Source organism: Equus przewalskii, chromosome 20 (genome assembly GCF_037783145.1).
Source record: "Equus przewalskii isolate Varuska chromosome 20, EquPr2, whole genome shotgun sequence".
NCBI classification, from domain to species: Eukaryota; Metazoa; Chordata; class Mammalia; order Perissodactyla; family Equidae; genus Equus; species Equus przewalskii.
The window spans coordinates 41,602,062-41,623,622 of record NC_091850.1 but is presented as its reverse complement, the minus strand read 5'-3'; the positions used below and the strand labels follow the sequence as shown (position 1 = coordinate 41,623,622).

Sequence of the window (21,561 nt, the reverse complement as noted above, 5' to 3'; positions counted from 1 at the left end):
TATGTGGGATGCTGCCACAGCATGGCTTGATGAGCGTTGTGTAGGTCTGTGACTGGGATCTGAACCCACAAACTCTGGGCTACCAAAGCAGAGTGCACAAACTTAACCACTATGCCACTGGGCAAGCCCCTAGAAAATGTTCTTTTGACTTCTATTCACTTATAAATAACCTAGTTTTAACAATATATTTATTAATTGCTTTGGTCATTAAGCATTCTTGCCCCTCCAAGCTACCAAAATGGTTATTTTCCTTTTTCACACAAGAAAAGCTTTAATGTGTGGCTTATGGTAACAAATTTTCACATTTATGTTTGCCTAAATATGAGTTTTAATTGTCTATTTTTGAGGAAGATTTTTGTTAGAAAGAGAATTCATGGTTGTCAGTTTTTACGTTGTGGCTCTTGGGAGTTACCTTTTCAGTGCTTTCTGGCTTTGATTTTTCATCAGGAAAAATAAACACTGGTGTGGTTCTTTTAAAGGCATTGATCTTTTCAAAAATGTTCATTTGATTTTACTTTTAATTAAACTTTCTATATTATTATAATGATAGATTCATATGCAGTTGTAAGAGATACAGAGAGATGCTGTATACATTTACCCAATTTCCCCTACTGTTAACATCTTGCAAAACTATAATACGATGTCATAACCAGGATATTGACATTGGTGCAGTCAAGATACAGAACATTTTCTTCACCATAAGAATCCCCCATGCTGCCCTTTACAGCCAATACATGCTTCCCCGCCCCCTCTTCTCCTCCTTAACCTTTGATGTCATACATTATGAAAGCTTGGTGCTATTAGTTTCTTTCTTCTCACTCAGCAGAATTATCTGGAATTTCAGCCAGGTTTTTGCATTTATCAATTGTTTATTCCTTTTTATTGCTGAGAAGTATTCCATGATATGAATTCACTGCAGTTTAACCATTCACCCATTAAAAGATATCTGAGTTGTTTCCAGTTTGGATTCATTATGAATAAAACCTATATAAACATTCATGTAAAGTTTTTGTGTGTGAATATAAATCTTCATATCTCTCAGAAAAATGTCCCAAAGTGCCATTTCTGGAGTATATGGTAATTGTATGTTTAGTTTCTTAAGAAATTGCAAAAATGTATTTCAGAGTAGCTGTACCGTTTCACACTTCCACCAGTAATGTATCAATGACCAGTTTCTCTGTATCTCCCCTGGATTCTTTGTCACTATTTTTCATTTGGCCCCACACATCTAACAGGTGTGTAATGATGTCTCATTGCAGCTTTAGTTTTCATTTGCCTAATCATTAGTGACGCTGAACAGCTTTTCATTTGCTTGTTTTCTATTTGTAAATCCTCTTGAGTGAAATGTCTGCTCATGTCTTCTGCCCATTTTTAAATTGCATTTCTTTTTAATGTTGAGTTTTGAGTATACTTTTTATATTCTAGGTATTAATCATTGATTGAATATTTGGTTTGCAAATATATTCTCCTACTCTCTGTCTTGTCTTCTTTTCCTCTTCACAAGGTCTTTCACAAAGCAAAAAATTTTAACTTAATCAAGTCTAATTTGTCGATGTTTTTCTTTTATGGATCATGCTTTTGGTGTCAAATCTAAGAACTCTTCATTTCAGACTAGATTCATGTTATTTTTCTAAATGTATTATGTATTTCTTCTCTTGCTGTTTTAATTTTATGAGTTTATTTCTGAAATTTTATTTTAATGCATCTAGGTGAAGTTATCTTTGTAGTCAGTCCCTTAGTTTTTTGTTTTTGTTTTTCTCCATGCTTCTTAAATGGTTAACTTGAGGTATGCCATCAGTATGGAAAAATCTTCAGCCATGATCTACTCAAATATTACTTCTGCACAATTCAATTATTTAATATCCCTCTGGGAATTCAATAATTTATATGCTAGATCTGCATGTCCAATATGTCTTTCATATTCTTGTTTCTACTTTCTATCTTTTTGTCTTTCCATGCTTCAACATGGATATTTTATTCTGACCTATTTTCCAATTCACTTATTTTCTCTTCAGCTATGTATAATCTGATATTATTACCAAGAATTGAGATCCCATATTCAGTGGCTATATTTTTTAAAATCTAAATTTCCATTTGAGTATTTAACATTTTTCTCATCAGTTGTTCTTTTATAATGTATGTCAAGAAAATAATTTTGCAATATGCACCTTCACTTCTGACATAACTGAAATGGATTTGGGTAACTCGTTCTTTTGCAATGTATGTCAAGAAAATAATTTCGTAATGTGTGCCTTCATTTATGACATAATTGAAATGGACTTGGGTAAGTAAAGAATTATATATATGTAACATAAAATTTATTGCTGCTTTTAAAATGCTGATATAGAAAACTATTTAAGCACCTGATGTGATATCTTAATACATTGTTAAGAGTATAAAACATATAACCTATAAATACTTCCAAATATAATTTTCATCCATTTTGTCCTCATTCATATTTTCCAATTTTATTGTGGACAATGAACATGAGAAAACTTCATGTAAAAAAGAGTCCTCCATTTATAAATATTTAAATACTTTCCCTGGGTTTATTAAAAACACATAAGCAATGATTACTTTAGTAAGTCGCTATTGCTTGTCCGTCATACACAAACACACAAGACAATGTTTCTCAGGACTATAATTTCATCACAATTTTCAGGGTGATTTAACGTAATTTGGGATGATATATTCATTCTGGTTTAGCAAAGATAGTAAAGCAGACTATTTGACTCAGCTGGACCTAGAGCCTTTCTACCTCTCTGGATTCATCTGAGGCAAACACACTTTAAGTTACCCTGCATGGAACGTATGCTTCTATTTAATTTCTTCCCCTTAAGTCTGGGTGTGGCTTCTGTTGGCCTTCTGACCAATAGAATGTAGGAAAAAGTATTTATATATCACTCACCTGATTATGTCACATTATACAAGACTGTCCAGTGAGACTGTCGGAGACTTACCAGAGAGACTTTCCTTACTTGTTTGATGAAGTAAGTGGCCATATTGGGGAAGCTGATATGGCAACAGACTGTGGGTGGCATCTCAAAACTCTAGGGAACATTGAAGAGCTGGGAAAAATCCTGAAGCTCTCAGTTCTAGAGATGAAAGTAACTGAATGCTACCAACCCCCATGTGAACTTGAAAGAGATCCCCAAGACTCAGGTAAGAACACGATTCTGATTGATACTTTGATTCCAGTCTTGTGAGACCCCTCGAAAGACCTAGCTGAGCCATGAGTAGAAATCTGACCTACAGAAACTGTGAGATAATGAATATGTGTTGTTTTAAGCTTCTAAGTTAGTGTAATTTTTTATACAACAGAGAAGACAAATGCACATCCCCTTCCAGTATCTCAATTGCTTTATGGCCTCAGGCACACTGGCTTTCTTTCCAAATTGCCATGTTCCTTTAACCCGCCGCCATGATACATCTAGACTCATGTCCCATGTTCAAGGTTTTCTCTCCATCCTTCACTCTCCCCACCTCCTTAATACATACACAGTCTTCACGTTGTTAAAACCTAATCATCTTTTAGTACCAATATCAGTCAATAGTCACTCATATGTCACTCCTTCAGACCCTTCAAAATAAACCAGGCCCCTCCCTCTTCCCTGCTTTAGTCTCTAAGCTTTATTAGGACAGGGAAGTTCACTGTTTCCTCCTCATTTAATACAGGGCTGTATACAAAGTATTCAATATAATTTTATTGGTATGATGAATGTGTTCATGAATGAGTTCATTTTTTGAATTATATTTGGGATCTGGAGAAAATGTATTTTCTATGATTCTCAAAAAAACCTACTTGGTACTTAAAATAAAGCTTTCTAAAATTATATTCGCTTAGCACAAAAGTAACACTGGGGGATTTTGAGGATTATACCGAAGAATAATGGAAATAGAGCTGCTTGTTTTTCTTCCACTCAAATGACAGGAAGGAAACAATTAACTTACCTGGCCAGGCTTAGAATTTTCACAGACAACAATATCATATTCCCTGGCAAGTTCGGGTGGATTGTCATTGACATCCAGAACTCTAATGCCCACTGCGACATGGCTCAGCAAACCAGGATTGTCTGCAAAACACACAGGGATGTATTTAGTATTTCCGTGCACACTTCAGAGGTTTGGTTGAAAACAAATCTCTTTAATACTGTAGCTTGTCTCTAGCCCCATATGCCGCAGCAGGGCTCTTGACAAAAGACAACTTAATGATGGCACTCTTTGCTAGAACTCATTAACTTACAGAAAAATGAAAAATGAACACCAAGGCATGACGCAAATGCTAAAATGATATTTTGTCATATCAAGGAAATTACATGTTATTCAGGAACCGGAGTGGGAGAAAGTTGTCAGAATTCACTGTCTGCTGTCGAGCTGAAGGCATGAACAATTGGTTTCATCATTAATCTAAGAAAAGCAGCTGGTAAAAAAATCACGTAAGTTTTAAAAAGTTCAAGGTTTCAAATCAAAATAAACTTGGAGAAAATAGAAAGTAAAGTTCTTTAAATAAAGGCTCATTTTCCTCTTATAGGAGAATATATGGAGTGTGTGATGTTAAGTCATACTGGGGAAAAATAAAATTTAAATCAGCACTTAGCATGAATTCATATATAACTCTGGTAGATATCAAAATGTCAGAGTTAACACTTCAAAATAGGTTTTAAATGCAGTCTCCCCATTTTTCTGTAAGTTTATTAATTCTGAAATGTAAGAAAAAGGCAAATATTTGATTGATTTTACATGTCAAAGCTATAAATGCAGAATTCGTAGTGGGAAAATTAAATCTTTTTTTTTTATTGCTGACATTTCTGTCATTATCTGAAAAAAACCCAAAATTAAAATTATAATAACAGACTAACACATTAAAAAAAACTAGTGAAAAAAGATATAAAATTTACACAAATTTATCAAAGCAGAACACGAGAAGGCAAAAACTAACCAGACTCCTAATGAAAAAGAGAGAATAAATATATATACAGAAGATACTAAAAATAGTAAGAAAGTGGCTGGGTTAACAAGTGCCATATTTGTTTCTAAAAGAAATAGAAAATCAGAGTAGTACTCTAATAATAAATGAAACTCAATTTTTAGGTAAACAAATAATTTTTCCAAAGAGAAAACAATCAGGCCTAGTTAATTTTACCTAAAGTTAAAGAACCAGGTAATTTTAGTCTTATACATCTTTTTTCCCAGAAAATAGAGGGAGAAGGAAATACTCTACAACTTTTTTTCTGTGGCCTGAAGACTTTGATATCAATAGCAGATGCTCCCACTCATGAGAGAGAAATTTCAATAACTTAAATAATGGCAAACTTAGTCCACTGGTGTGTAAAAAGAAAATCTATCTTTAGCAATTTAGTTCCAGGAATGCTTGTTTAATTCAGCATTAAAGGAAGGAAGGAAGGAAGGAAGGAAAGAAGAAAGGAAGGAAGGAAGGAAACAAATTTTAAAAAGTACAAAAATTATCCACAAACTTAACGAATCAAAAGAGGGACAAAAAAGCACAGATGTCACCTCAACACATATAGAAAAAACAAGAAATAAAATGCAATATCCATACATTCTAAACAGTATAAAATAAAAACAAACAAAAGACTTGTTAGCAAACTAGAAATAGAACATGCCCTCTCAAGCTGATTAAGAATACATTAAACAAACAACAGGAATAAAAAACTACAATGTATATTATTCTTAGTGGTGAAAAACTAACGAGTCAATAAAAATACTGTAAGACACCTAGAAATAAAGCTAATAAAGTATATGAAACACCTACACACAGAACACTTTTTTGAATTTCATTAAAGATCTGAAGAAATTAACAGCTATATCATGGACGTGACTGGAAGACAAACTATCATGAAGTCAGCCTTTCCAAACTGATGTGTAAATTCAATGTAATTTAATACAAATCCAACGGGAATTGCTCCTAGAAATTGAAAGCTGATTCTAAGATTTCTAAGTACTAAGATTATTCAGACTTGTATAGAGCAGCTCAATAAAGGATACTTGCCCTACCATTTGTCAAGGCTTGTTATATAGTATTAGAACTTAAGACATTGTGCCAATGTCAAAAGATACACAAACAGAAACAGAAAACAGAACTCGGGCACAGGTCCATTACATAGAGAAATTTAATTTATAGTAACGATGCTACGGCAGACCAGGGGCGAAAGTACAGATTTATTAAAAATGGTTTTAGTAAAACTTGTTATCCATGTCTTCATCATCATTGTAAAATAGACCATACATTATACTAAATCCAAAAATACATTTTAAATAATTAAGGACTTAAGTGTGTAAGGCAAAACTATACGCACTTTAGAGCAAATATTAACATATAACATATCAAGGTACAGGAAAGTTTTCAAAACACAAAATATACTAACTATAAAGAAAGCATTGATAAACTTGATTACATTAAAATGTGATATTTTTAAAATTTCTCCAAAGAGGAAAAAAATGTTACAACATGAGTGAAGATATTTGCAGTATATGTAACTGACAGAAGATCTGCATCTCTAATATATAATACAAAACATTGATTCAATAAGAGAAAAGAGCCAGCACAATATAAAAATGGGTAAAATTAACGACAAATATGTAACAGAAGAGGTAATGTAAATGGCAAAGAAATATATGAAAATTTTTTCAATATCATTAGTATTTATAGAAATGCAGGTTAATCAAAATAAGTTACCGCTTAACACCAAGGAAACTGACACAATATTAAGAAGTTTGACCAGATTCCTCAAATGCTGGATTAGATATAGACCCATGGGAATGCCAGTAAATTAAAATGAACCACATGTAACAACTTACGCAGTTGTATATTCTCATGTCCAAGATCCAGCAATTTCCCTGCCTTGTATCTGTGGGAAAACTCTTGAATCCATATGCCATCAGCACAATTAACAGGAACACCAACAGCAGGAAAATACAAATGTCTAACAACCGCTAAATAAATACACTAACTGTGATCCATTTACATCAGAGAGAAGATACATGAATCGCAGCATGGCCACATGGGGATCAATCTTAGAAACAAAATGCTGATTAAAATATTTTCTCAGAAATGTCTCAGAAGACTGCATCCAAGTACAGTAAAATTTCGTAGAGCTGGAAAACAACACGCAAAATTAAATGATTTATTGTAAAACTAAATAAGATATTGTATAGGACAATGTTATTAGTGACACTAATTCTTAAGTACAGCGATGTGTTAAAATTTGTTTATTATTAAACTTTGCAATATATTCTTTGTAGATTTGAATACTATGTTCAACATGTAGAAAAAAGCTACAAAAACATCTTGAAAGTAATATAGTCTGTTAACAGCTTCATATATAATTAATATTGGCATTAAAAATATTTTTGTCTCTGCACAGTGAGTGATAATGTGATGCTTATATATCATTATACTAAACAATTTAATATCATATAGAGAAAATAAATATATTCACTAATTTAAAATTACTTAAATACTGATTTAAATATTTGCTTATTTATAGTGACTTCTGTTTATGAAGACAAGCCACCACTACAACTTTTATGGAAGCTAATATTGACCATTACTGATTTTTCATAATATTTTAAAACTAAAAGATAACATTTAATCCAAGTTCTCATTTTGTAAATTACAAAACTGAAGTTGACACGGTTTAAATGACTTATCTTGGCAAAACCAGGGTTATGATCTATTTCTCTTGCCTTACTATTGCCACTATATAAATATCTCTCTTCTGCTGTAAATATTATTTATGATTTTTTTCATGTATTCCTATATTTCTCAACCAGGTATTTGCTTACCTTTTAAGAGAAGAAAAAAGCAATCTGTTCTAGAAATCTAAGGAAAGAACAATTTTATTAGTTCTAATCATTGTATTAGAAGCCTTAATTGTCCCTGAGTAAATAGTTCTGTGCTCCTTTTCTGAGCACAGAGTCAGGAGCAATCTTCATGCAGTCAGAAAAAAGGTTTCATAGGAGAGGACAAAGGAAAGACTACATTTTAAGGAAGGACTAGTATAAAACAATAACTAAGCGTGTGACTATTCTCAATCTTCATTTTCTCACTGTCCCACCTCCGTCTTGCTCACGCTGTCCTCTGGAACTGGTATGGCCTTGTGCCCATTTCATTCTTGGGTACAGGAAGTTAAATCCTTCTAGACAGAAATAAACTCTCTCCATGTTGATTCAACATTATTTTACATCTTTAAAGTACAATTAATATTCCATCACTTAATGATTAAAAGTACTGTGTTGGGATCAGACAAATACCACTTTGTCTGTAGACTTCCTACCATTAAGTGTTCCTTGGAGAAGCTGAACTGAATCTAACCTCATTGTGGATGTGACTAATGCACTGTCAGGGACAATCACAGGAGATACTGATAAAAAGATGTCAGAGTAAGCTTAACGGCATTACTGATGCAAATTGAATAATTGCTGTCTGTTTACTAGAAGTAGGACGATGTATAAAAACTGTAGCTTTAATTCCAGATAATTAGAGCTGAAAACCCACTGGAGCTTGTAGCCACTTGTGGATTACCTGCATGCATTCTGGTATTTTCTGCTCAATAGTAAAATTAGCTAATTCTATATTAGTGACTTGGCAAGTTCGTTAGGTTTCTATTTTTTATTTCTCACAGTCCTTGGGTTAATATTTTACCCTTAAGTATCAATCACTTTACCTATAAAATGTGAATATATTCATGTGTGTTAGAAGCATTTTGTTATGACAAAAATTGGATAATGTCCCTGAAGTTCTTAATGCAACATTTCTGTTAATGCTATTATTATTTTCATTTTCATTCTTCATTTCTAGAAATCAATTTTAAGTCTTTATGATGGCAGAGTAAATAAAATACTTCAGAATCAGACAAATCCAAATATGAATCCCCTTTCTATCACTCTTCGGGAACATAAACTTTGGAAAGTTATATATTATTTCTATGCCACAATTATTTAATCTGTAAGCTGGAATATGAGTTATTTGACTTGCCAAATTGTGTTTCTGAGAAACAATTAAGGAAGCTATGTAAACTTTAAAATACGAAACTTGGGAGAGAGCAGAATGCATATTTCAATCCTTTCTGAAAATCAAACACAAAACAGAAACAAAAAATAAAATATATACCATGATGACAATTCTATACATGTGATTTCCATCATGACCACACTATATAAAAATCATCCATGTTTTATGCAATATCAATGAAACAGGAGTTCACATCAGCAGAGTGTCCCCTATGGAGACAGTGATGACAATGAATGGTACTCCAGTGCAAAAGTCAGCTTGATGTTAAGATATTCAGAGGATTTTCTATAATTTGAGGAATAACTCATTTTATCCAGCAAATTCATTTGAAGAGTCTGATATGTACATACCACTATGATCGACTCTAGAGAACACAGAACAATGAAATAAACCACTCCTCTAGATTTCCCACTATCAATATGGAAGGGAGAAAAACTAAATATTGGTATTTTTTCCATTTTCTTTCTTTAAAATAGTGACTTAAGTGTTTAACTTAACTTTACCCCAAAGTCATTACTATTTAAATATGCGCCCCTCTGAAAAGCTAAATCATGTTCATCAGTATATATAGCACAGTTTACTAGATTTCTAAGTATTCACATTCTAAAGCTAGTATTAAATAGTTGTCAAATATATAAGCAGATCAGTGCAAATTTTCTTGTCAATATAATGTAGATTTCACAGATTATTTTCCTGACAATGTGGTTTTATTCTTCTTTATGAAAATTCACTCAAAATGAAAAACCTTATATCTTACTATAATAGTAAATTACACTGATGATGAATTTAATTAAATAATCACATTTACAGCTGTTTCATAAATGCCCATGCTTATAAAGATGTATTTATAAATTGTATTTTTTGGTCTGTGTTTTTTTGATTCTTATTAAAAGATTTCATTATAGGCATATACCTACAAATCAAAACAGTCTGTACTCTTGTGAATTGTCATGGTAGACTGATGCTAGAATATTTTAAAATGCTAGACTAATCTTTTGCTTATTAAAAAATATGTTTCTACCATATCCTTAAATAAATACATAAAAATAAGTTTTTCAAATAAGTATTCAAATGAAACAAATTTTCCACACAATATATTTATTTTGAAATGAAGACAGTTTTGCTATTTTTACTTGAATTTTAAAATCTTGCATATGAAAGTCATATTTAATTGTTAGAAAAACAACTGAGATAAAAGAATATAAATAATAAATAATAGAAAATCCTTAGTAATATAAGTATTTAATCTATTTAAGGATTACTTTATGGATAAAATTATCACCATGCCTGGTACGTGCCTGGTACCCTTATGTCCCTTTTCTCTCCTTCCTTCCTTCCTCATATCTCATGTAAATACTAATTGAAAAGTCAAATATTGTATGTAAAATAATTTAGCATAATGGATAAGTGAGAATATATGCCTGATATCTAATAGATTAACCCTAAAACATCTTTTCCTTATAGCCAAATAGAAACATTTAAAGTAAAACATTCTGTGAAGTGTATGTGATAGAAAATTGAACTGACCCTATATGTTTTAAATCATTTACTTCCTTCTTAATAGTTAAAAAAATCTGATACTCGTCTAGAAAACCTTAAAAAAATTGCAAAGCATTTAGAAACGTGTTATCTAAAATTCATTTCATGTACTTATCCAATTTTTTTTTATCAGTGTACTGTATAAAATCTTATTTATTAATGGTCTGCTCATCAGAAAGATCCCAGATTGAAGGGAATTACTGTAAAACAAATCTTGACCATTTTAAGGACATTATTTCTTTCCCAGTTACTCATAAATCCTCCAACAATTCCCAATGTGTCTGTAGTATGATTGCCTGAGACTAATCGAGGTGGAAACTTCAAAAGTTTAAGTCATGTCTTTGATGTTAGGAATGAACACTGTCTTTGTTCTGTAGCCAGAGCTGTAAGGTCAAACTAATTCACCTCCAAGAATCACTGGGATGATGTAAGAATATGCTATTGATTATAAAATAAATTGAAAATCTTTATTTTCTTTTATCTCTTTTAAAATGCCACAATTGGCCCATTCAATTGTAAGAAAGAATATAACAAATGTCACATTTATTTTCTAATTCTTGTCATAATTCAGTTTTAACATTTATTTTCCAAGTTGGTCATTTCATCCATAATGCCTGTGAACTCTTCCAGCTTTCATCTTTGTAGAGTTTTCCAAATTCCTCTTGTGATGAACTATTGTGCTGTCCTTTGAAGTTATATTTGCAATTATATTTTTTGATGCTGCCTAGAACTTAACTAATAGAATGGATCACCATTTTACATTCTTTTTCTTTTTCTGGATGAGCAATGTAAGGATAATAAGAATTTTCTTACCAGATACAATTGGCATCTAAAAGTATTTTTTTATTACAACAAAACAGGAAAACAGGAAATCATTAATAAAAATGATGCATATATATTTTACACATTTGTATTAAAATATTTGAGTGCCCAATCATTCTCCAATCTCCAATCTCTGGATGTAGGGATAAGGCCTTATCTCTGAGAACTGAGATAGCGTTCAGCTGCTTGGGGTTAATGTCATCAGTCTTATAAAAAACACATGCACAGGAGCGACATCAGCATCATGGCAGAGTGAACGTGCCCAGGATCCTCTCCCCTCCAGCATACAACAAAAGCAGACATCTATACTCCAACAGAGGACATCCTAACACAGCACAAAAAAGTCAGAGAGACAGCCATACGATGGAAGGCAGAGAGGCTGGAGGCCCCTTGGAGGAGCTGGAATGGGGTAGGAGAGAACTTCACTGGTTCCCCTAAAGACTGCTATCCGTGACCATTGGAGGATCCGAGAGGGAATGAATGGGGGAGGGGACATTCATTCACAGGAACATGAAGGGCCCCTGAGGGCCCATGCAACCTACAGGGAAGACCTCTACGGGGGCGAGAGCTTTCATGGGGGATGACCTCATCAAGCACACACCCCAGAAGAGAAAATAGTGAGAGCAGAGTGAGAAAACACAGAGTGCATGCAGGAGAAAATGCCCTTCCCCTCACCTGCCTTGCACCTGCTCCACTGCCTGGGATCTCAGCTGAAGGCAGACAGCTCAGAATATGCAGCTCTTGACCCCCACCCAGTGGTGACAGGTGGTAATGTCAAACAAATAATATCAAGATACGTAAGATCCAAGCCACCTCCTCTAGAAATATCAAAAATTATATCAAATCTTCAGATCAGAGAGTAAACAAGTATCCAGAATTCATTCCTGAGGACACAAAAATATGTAAGCTAAATGACAATGAATTCAAAATAGCTATCATCCAAAAACTCAATGAGGTAAAAGAGAATGTAGAGAAACAATTCAATGGGTTTGGGAGCTACTTCAGAAAAGAGATTGAAACTATAAACAAGAATCAATCTGTAATATTAGAGATGAAAGACACAATGGAAGACATAAAACAAAATACGGATTCCCTGATTACTCAAGTGGACATCATAGAGCTCATAGAGATCGAAGATAACACGTTGAAATGCTCCAGACAGAGGAAGAGAGAGAACAAAGACTAAAAAGAAATAAAGAAAGTCTCCAAGAAATATTTGACTCAACTAGGAAATGCAACATAAGAATTATAGGTATTCAAGAAGGAGAAGAGAAGGAGAATGGAGCAGAAAGACATAATAGCAGAGAACTTCCTAAACCTAGTGAAAGAGAGGAAATCCATGTGAAAGAGGCTACCATATCTCCTAGATATGTCAATGTAAAGAGACCTACTGCAAGGCATAAAATAGTAACACTGGCAAAAATGAGTGACAAAGAAAGAATACTAAGGGCAGCAAGGCAGAGGAAAATAACCTACAAAGAAGCCTCTATCAGGCTTTCAGTGGATTTCTCTGCAGAAACCATACAAGCTAGGAGAAAAAGGAGGGACATATTCAAATCCTTAAAAGACAAAAATTTTCAGGCAAGAATACTCTATCCACCAAAAATATCCTTCAGATATGATGGAGAAATAAAAACTTTCCCAGCCAAACAAAAACTAAGGGAGTTCATAGCCACTAGACCTCCCCCTACAAGAAATCCTCAAGAAGGCCCTCATGCCTGAAAAAGAAAACAAAAGGGGAAAAAGGGCACAGAGTAAGGAGATAAACAGGTAGACAGAATCAGAATAGGATAGCAAATACTTAAGCATAATATTAAAGATAAAAGGAAGCAAAACACGAGAAACAAAGATAATCTTGTTATTTTAACCATAAACTCATAACCCAAGATGGAATAAGATGTGAGAAAAACAACTTAGAAGGGAGGAGGAAAGGTACTGAATTGGCTTAGACTAAGGAAATAAGAGGCCATCAGAAAAGGGACTATCTTATACATGAGATTCTGAATACAAACCTCATGGTAACCACTAAACAAAAAAGCAGAACAGAGACACAAATAATAAACAAGGAGAAAACAAAGAAATGCATCATAAAAAACTAGATAATTCAGTGGGTAGACCAAAACACCCAGGATGAGAAACAAATGAAATGCAGAACTGGAAAATGAGTTATAAAATGAGAGCATTAAGAACTTATACATCAAGAATTAACATAAATGGATTCAATTCTCCAATTAAAAGACACAGAGTGGTGAGAAGGATTAAAGAAAAAGACTCAAAAATATGCTGCCTCCAGGAAACACATCTTGGTTCCAATGATAAACACAGGCTCAGAGTGAAGGGAGGGAAGACGATACTCCAAGCTAATGGTAAACAAAAGAAAGCAGGTGTCACAATACTTATATCAGACCAAGTAGACTTCAAGATAAGACAGATAAAGAGAGACAAAGAGGGGCAGTATATAATGATCAAAAGGACACTCCATCAAGAAGAAGTAACACATAAATATCTATGCACTCAACACAGGAGCACCAAAGTACATACAGCAACTATTAACAAACCTGAAAGAAAATATTAATAATAACACAATAATAGTAGGAGACCTCAATGCTCCACTCACGTCAATGGATAGATCATCCAGACAGAATATCAACAAGGAGACAGTGGAATTAAATGTAAAACTAAATCAGTTGGACTAATAGACATATATAGAACACTCCATCCAAAAACAGCAGAATACACATTCTTCTCCAGCACACAGGGAACATTCTCAAGGGTAGATCATATGTTGGGAAAGAAGGCAAGCCTCAACAAATTTAAGAAAAGTGAAATAATAAGAAACATCTTTTCCAATCAAAATGCTATAAAGCTAGAAATTAATTACAAGAAAAAAGCTGTGAAAGGGACAAAGATGTGGACACTAAACAACAAGCTATTGAACAACCAATGGATCATTGAAGAAATTAAAGGAGAAATCAAAAAATATCTGGAGACAAATGAAAATGATAATATACCATACCAACCTATATGGCATGCAGTAAAATTTGTAGTACGAGGGAAATTCATTGCAATACAGGCACACCTTAACAAACAAGAAAAATTCCACATAAACAATTTCAAATTACACCTAACTGAATTCGAAAAAGAAGAACAAACAAGCCCAAAGTCGGCAGGAGAGAAACAATAAAAATCAGAGCAGAAAAAAATGGTATTGAAACAAAAAAGGCAGTAGAAATGATCAGTGAAACAAGACCTGGCTCTTTGAGAAGATAAATAAAATTGACAACCCCCTAGCCAGAGTTACAAAGAAAAAAAAAGACAAAGCTCAGATAAACAAAATTAAAAATGAAATGGGAGAGATAACAACAGACACAACAGAAATACAACAGATTATGACTGTTCTATGAAAATCTGTATGCCAACAAAATGGACAATCTAGAGGAAATGGATAAATTCTTATACTCTTAAACCTTCTCAAAGCTGAATTAAGTAGAAACAGATAATCTGAATAGACCAATAACAAGGAAAGAGATTGAACCAGTAATCAAGAACATCCCAAATAATAAAACCCCAGGACCAGACAGCTTCCCTGGGGAATTCTACCAAACTTCAGAGAGGATTTAATACCTATCCTGCTCAAGCTATTCCAAAAAATTAGGGATGATGGAACACTTCGTAACACATTCTACGATGCCAGCATCACTCTGATACCAAAGCCTGACAAGGACAACACAAAAGAGGAAAACTACAGGCCAATATCGCTAATGAACATAGATGCAAAGATCCTCAACAAAATTTTGGCAACTCAAATTCAGCAATACATCAAAAGGATCATACATCATGATCAAGTGGGATTTACGCCTGGGAAACAGGGTTGATTCAACATTCACAAATCCATCAATATGAAACACCACATCAACAAATTGAGGAACAAACACCACATGATCATCTCAGTAGATGTAGAGAAAGCAATTGACAAGATCCAACAACCATTTAGGATAAAAACTCTTAACAAAATGGGGATAGAAGGAAATTATCTGAACATAATAAAGGTCATATATGACAAACCCACAGCCAACATCATACTCAATGGACAAAAGCTGAAGACCATTCCCTTAAGAACAGGAATAAGACAAGGATGCCCTCTATCACCACTCTTATTTATATGGTACTGGAGTATTTGACCAGAGCAAGTAGGCAAGAGAAAAGAATAAAAGGAATCCAAATAGGGAGTGAAGATGTGAAACTCTCACTGTTTGCAGATGACAAGATCTTATATATAGAAAACCCCAAAGAATCCATTGGAAAACCAATGGAAATAGTTAACAACTACAGTAAAGTTGCAGGGTACAAAATCAACTTACAAAAATCAGTTGTTTTTCTATATTCTAATAACAAACTTACAGAAAGAGAACTCAAGAACACAATTCCATTTACAATTGCAACCAAAAGAATAAAGTACCTAGGAATAAATTTAACCAAGGAGAGAAGGGCTTATAAAATGAAAATTATAAGACATTACTGAAAGCAATTGATAATGACATAAAGAGATGGAAAGAGATTCCATACTTATGGATTGGAAGAGTAAACATAGTTAAAATGGCCATACTACCCAAAGCAATCTACAGATTCAATGCAATCCCAATCAGAATCCCAATGACATTCTTCATGGAAATAGAACAAAGAATCCTAAAATTCATATGGGGCAACCAAAGAACCTGAATTACTAAGGCAATCCTGAGAAAAAAGAACAAAGCTGGAGGCATCACACTCCCTGACTTCAAAATGTACTACAAAGCCATAGTGTTCAAAACAACATGGTACAGGTACAAAAAGAGGCACACAGATCAGTGGAACAGAACTGAAAGCCCAAACTAACACTGAACATCTACGGACAGCTAATCTTTGAAAAAAGCTGCCAAGAACATGCAATGGAGAAAATACAGTCTCTTCAACAAATGGTGTTGGGAAAACTGGACAGCCATATGCAAAAGAATAAACGTAGACAATTATCTCATGCCATACACAAAAATAAACTCAAAATGGATCATGACTTGAAGTCCTGAAACGATAAAATTCCTGGAAGATAATATAGGTAGTACACTCTTTGACATCGAACTTAAAAGGATCTTTTCGAATACCATGTCTTCTCAGACAAGGAAAACAAAAGAAAAAATAAACAAGTGGGAGTTCATTAGACTAAAGAGCTTCTGCAAGGCAAAAGAAGCTAGGATCAAAACAAAGAGACAACCCATCAATTGGGAGAAAATACTTGCAAATCATATATCTGACAAGAGTTTAATCTCCATAATGTATAATGAACTCTCACAACTGAACAATAAAAAACAAACAACCTGACCAAAAAATAGGCAGAGGGTATGAACAGATATTTTTCCAAAGAAGATATATAGATGGCCGATAAACACATCTAAAGACATTTAACATCATTATTCATCAGGGAAATGCAAATCAAAACTAAACTAAGATACTTAGTGTAGTATTACTCCTGTTAAAATGCCTATAATCCCAAAGACTAGAAATAACAAATTTTGGAGAGAGTGTGGAGAAAAGGGAACCCTGATACACTGCAGGTGGGAATGCAAACTGGTGCAGCCACTATTGAAAACAGTATGGAGAGTGCTCAAAAAACTAAAAATAGAACTACCATATGGCCCAGCTATCCCACTACTGAGTACCTACCCAAATAACTTGAAATCAACTATCCAAAGTAACATATGTACCCCTATGCTCATTGCAGCACTATTCACAATGGCAAAGGCGTGGAAACAATCCAAGTGCCTGTCGACTGGTGATTGGATAAAGAAGATGTGGTAAATATATAATGGAATACTGCTCACCCATAATAAAGGCCAATTCATCCCATTTGCAACAACATGGAAAGAGCTGGAGGGAATTAGGCTAAGCAAAATAAGCCAACTGAGAAAGACAAAGACCAGATGATTTCACTCATATGTGGAATATGAAAAAACACATGGACAAAGAAAACAGTTCAGTGGTTACCAGGGGAAGGGGGGTGAGGGGTGGGCACAGGGGGTGAAGGAGAGCACTTACATGGTGACCGTCAAGAAATAATGTACAACTGAAATCTCACAGTGATGTAGACTATTATGAACCCAATAAAAAACCTAAAGCCCCCCAAAAACACAAGCACAGCATCATCTGTGAAGCTCAAAACTGATTTATTCCAAGTGAAGAAATAATAGGAAGATATATTCAAAACAGGTTAAATATAACAAAAATTTTGACTTTCTATGAAATTCTCTGAGATTTTATAATTATCTCATTTTTCTCCTAAATTGCAGCTTATTTTTAGCAAATCATTTTCATCATGTCTTAGGAAAACTTTCAACTCATGCTACACATATCCTGATTCCATTATGTACATTCTTTTGTGTAATATTTAAATAAATTACATAACTACAATGATAAGTTTAACAGGCTTTGAAGTTTAATTCAGGAAAGAAACTTCGTATTTTGGCCAGGAAATAGCAACTCATACCAGACTAGCCTGCATGTCTGACTAGCATGAATGACTATAAAACTGAACAAAATATATGAAGCTACTGTCCTCAGACCTGAAAGGCAGACAGTGAAAAACCATGCTCCCTGAGCAAAGAGACACACAAGCTGAGCCTAGGATTGCCTCCTGCTTTGATAACATATTCATCACGACCAAGTGAGATATATCTCTGGAAAGAAAGGCTGGTTGTTTAACATTTAAAAATCAATAAGCATAATTCACTACACACACATATAATTATTTCAATAGACAGAAAAAATCAACAAAACATAATACATATTTTTTATTTAAAAAGGAAAAAACACACTCAGCAAACTAAGAGTACAAGGGACTTCCCTAACCTGGATAAATGCATGTACCAAAAATCTACAAGTGTCATCATTCTTATCAGTGAAAGATTGAGTGCCTTAACCTAAGCACCAAAAAAAAAGGCTGGGATGCATGCTCTTAGCACTTCTCTTAATCATCGTACTGAAGGTTATAGTCAGTGTAATTAGACAGAAGAAGAAATAAAAGTCATATCGATTGTAAAGTAAGAAACAAATCTATATTTCTTCACAGAGCGTGTGATGATCCATTTAGAAAAACCAAATAATCTACAAAAAGCTGTTAGAACTAATGAGTCAGCAATATCACAGGATACAAGTTTATATTAGCATTTCTTTCTATAACAAGAAAATAAATATTTAAATATTGAATTTATATAACATGAAAAACATGTAGCCAAATAAAATATGTTCAATATTTGCTGAAACCTATAAATATTACTAAGAGAAATTTAAAATATCTAGATAACTATAAATATAGTCACGGAGAGTCAAATGCTCATGCTTTCTAGAGAAAGTCTCACTAATTACTAGCATACAGTTGATTGTGGGCACCACCTAAGTAAGTTTTACATGAAATAAATCAGTTAAGAGAGTGAGTTTGCTGAATGTATTTTAATGGTGCTTCAATAGTAAAATCATTTTCTAGATGTCTACATTTATAAAAAATCTCCAAAATGCATCCATATTCATATGCAAAATATTAGAACATCTTTCCTGTAGACTTTCTTTAAATTTTTACAATTTGCAGTAACATAAGAGCTGAAGCTTTAGGACAGTTAATGTAATCTTGGAACTGAATACAAACATGTTTTAAAGTGGAATTTTTCTGCATAAAATGAAATGTATTGGTTAAGAGAGCTGTAACTCAAATATTTAGCGTACATACTAATTTCTGGGTCAATAATTGATTGCAGTTATATATTTATTAAAAACACATGTTAAACCTTCTCTCTTTGAAAAACATTTGATAACACTTCTAAGAATATATCAAATGCTCTTGGTATGTGCATCCAGGTATATATGTAGAGAAGTTTTTCTCATTTGCAATAGGAAGTACGTACAAATCATGTCATATCAGCAATATTAATCATACATGAAGCTACTAAAAACTGAAAACAACCCAAAGCTATTGGAAGTTGTATGCATGAGTTAAAATAGATTTATTTTCTCATCATAGTGAAAACAAATAAACTTCAGCTGTAGTTCTCCACGTGGATGAATCTTAAAAACATAGCAATGAGAAAAAAATTCACAAAAAGTGCATATTATATTAACCTATTTATATATATAATGCCCATGAGCCAATAAATATAAAGATGTAATTACATATATAAATATTGATATATAAATGGCCTAACTGTATTTGATAAAACTATAAAGAAAAGAATGGAACAAATAATACAAAATTCAGTATTGCTGAGCTCTGAGACAGCAAGGCACGTGTAAAGCTTATTCTTGGAAGTGGGTGGCTCTTAAATTGGCCTTCATTTGTAATTTAAACTGACCATATACTTAAGATATCCATACATTTAATATATATTGTAATGTCAATTGAAATATATTTGGTCCAATTATTTAAATTTATCATATATTAATGAGGATAAATGTGTGTATATATGTACATACACATCTACACCATACGTGTATATACATCTTCATTCATAACTTCAAATTATATTCTGATTACCAACTAAGCATAATTTTCATAGTTTTACTTATCAATGTCTTTCTTTATGGTTGTATAATTTGTATTTTTATAAAACTTTCTCTAAGCCAAAGTCATAGTGATGTTATCCTACATTTTATTTAAAGTTCAATGTTTATCTTTTATATACTGGGATTACTTATTTTGTATGGTTGTGAGGTAAATAAATAAATTTGCTTCCATTTGGATGGCCACATGGCATCGCTCCGTCTTCACCTGTTTGTTGAAATGTTCATCCATTCTCCCCTTTAACCTGCAAACAACTCCGCCCTGTAGCAATTTGGTTATATGGTTCTCAACGAATGTAGCTTGCAACAACATAATTTTTCTTTTCGAAATTGCTATGCGGTTTACTATGTCATCAATGTTAACATATTTTTCTTCGTATGCTTGAAAATGATATATATTCTTTAAATTTATTGCAATATATATATATAGCAAGTATCAAATGCTTTTATTTTATTCTTTGAAACACTTTATCATTACTAACTCTTTTGGTCTGCTTAATAAAATATTTCTGAGAGAAGTTTGTTAATGGTTTCCTCCAGGATTATGTTTGTGTTTATTTTGAAGACATTTTATTAGGTGTATACAAGTTTTTAATGGCCACATCACTCTGGTGACATATATGCATGTCAATATGGAGTGACCCTCTTATCATCATGATAGCTTTTTGTTTTAAAACATATTTTGTCTAATACTAACAGATCTGCCAGATTTCTTTTGGTTAATATTATATATTTTTATTGTATTCTTTTATTTTAAAACTTTCTATATCTTTATATCTCATATGTGCCTATTACAAGCAACACAAAGATCTTTTTTTTCTTTCTTATTTCACTTCGCTATGGTACTGTTGTCTTAACAGGAGAGTTTATTCTATTTACTTCACTTTGGTTATTAATATATACTTTTACCACTTTACTTTGTACTTCAAATTTGTCCTAATTTTTCTGTTTTTATCCTTTCTAATATTACTTTCCAGTATATTGTTTAAGGTTTCATTCTTATTACATTTTTCCTCTAATTTTAAATCTGCATATTAAATTTCCTTTATTTTTTTTAACCCAGAAATCTTAACATGCTTGTAATACCTCTGGAAAATCTGAGAACAATCAACATTTTTACTCTCTTCCTGAGCATTATAATAATGTTTAAAAAAATTTTTTTATAATTTATGTTTTTTGAGGAAGATTAACCCTGAGATAACATCTGCCACCAATCCTCCTCTTTTTGCTGAACAAGACTGGCCCTGAGCTACCATGCATGCTCATCTTCCTCTGTTTTATGTGGGATGCATGCCACAGCATGGCTCAACAAGTTGTGCGTAGGTCCTCAGTAGGGATCTGGACTGGCGAACCCTGGGCCACTGAAGTAGAATGTGTGAACTTAACCGCTGTGCCACTGGTCCTGCCCCTATACTAACTTTTAAATGCTTTAATTCCAATCAAGTCTTTCATCACTTTATGTCTCTAAGTTATGGTGATGATAATGATGATGATGATGATAGTGATGCTTGTGTTTTGTTAATCTGTCAAATTTGACATTTTGTTATGTCATTACAGAGAAAGGTTTCCTCATGTGTACCATTTTC

At 33.1% G+C, this 21,561-nt stretch overlaps 1 protein-coding gene across 10 annotated transcripts in view; it reads right to left on the bottom strand.

The window, feature by feature from the left end:
* The window catches only part of CDH18 (cadherin 18), a 905,084-nt gene that overhangs the window by 39,005 nt on the left and 844,518 nt on the right, over positions 1–21,561 (bottom strand). For all 10 annotated transcript variants that reach the window (XM_070587164.1, XM_070587159.1, XM_070587166.1 and 7 more), the window contains one exon: positions 3,952–4,073. In XM_070587164.1, coding sequence (XP_070443265.1) covers positions 3,952–4,073 — 122 coding nt within the window. The remainder of the gene's footprint in view (positions 1–3,951; positions 4,074–21,561) is intronic.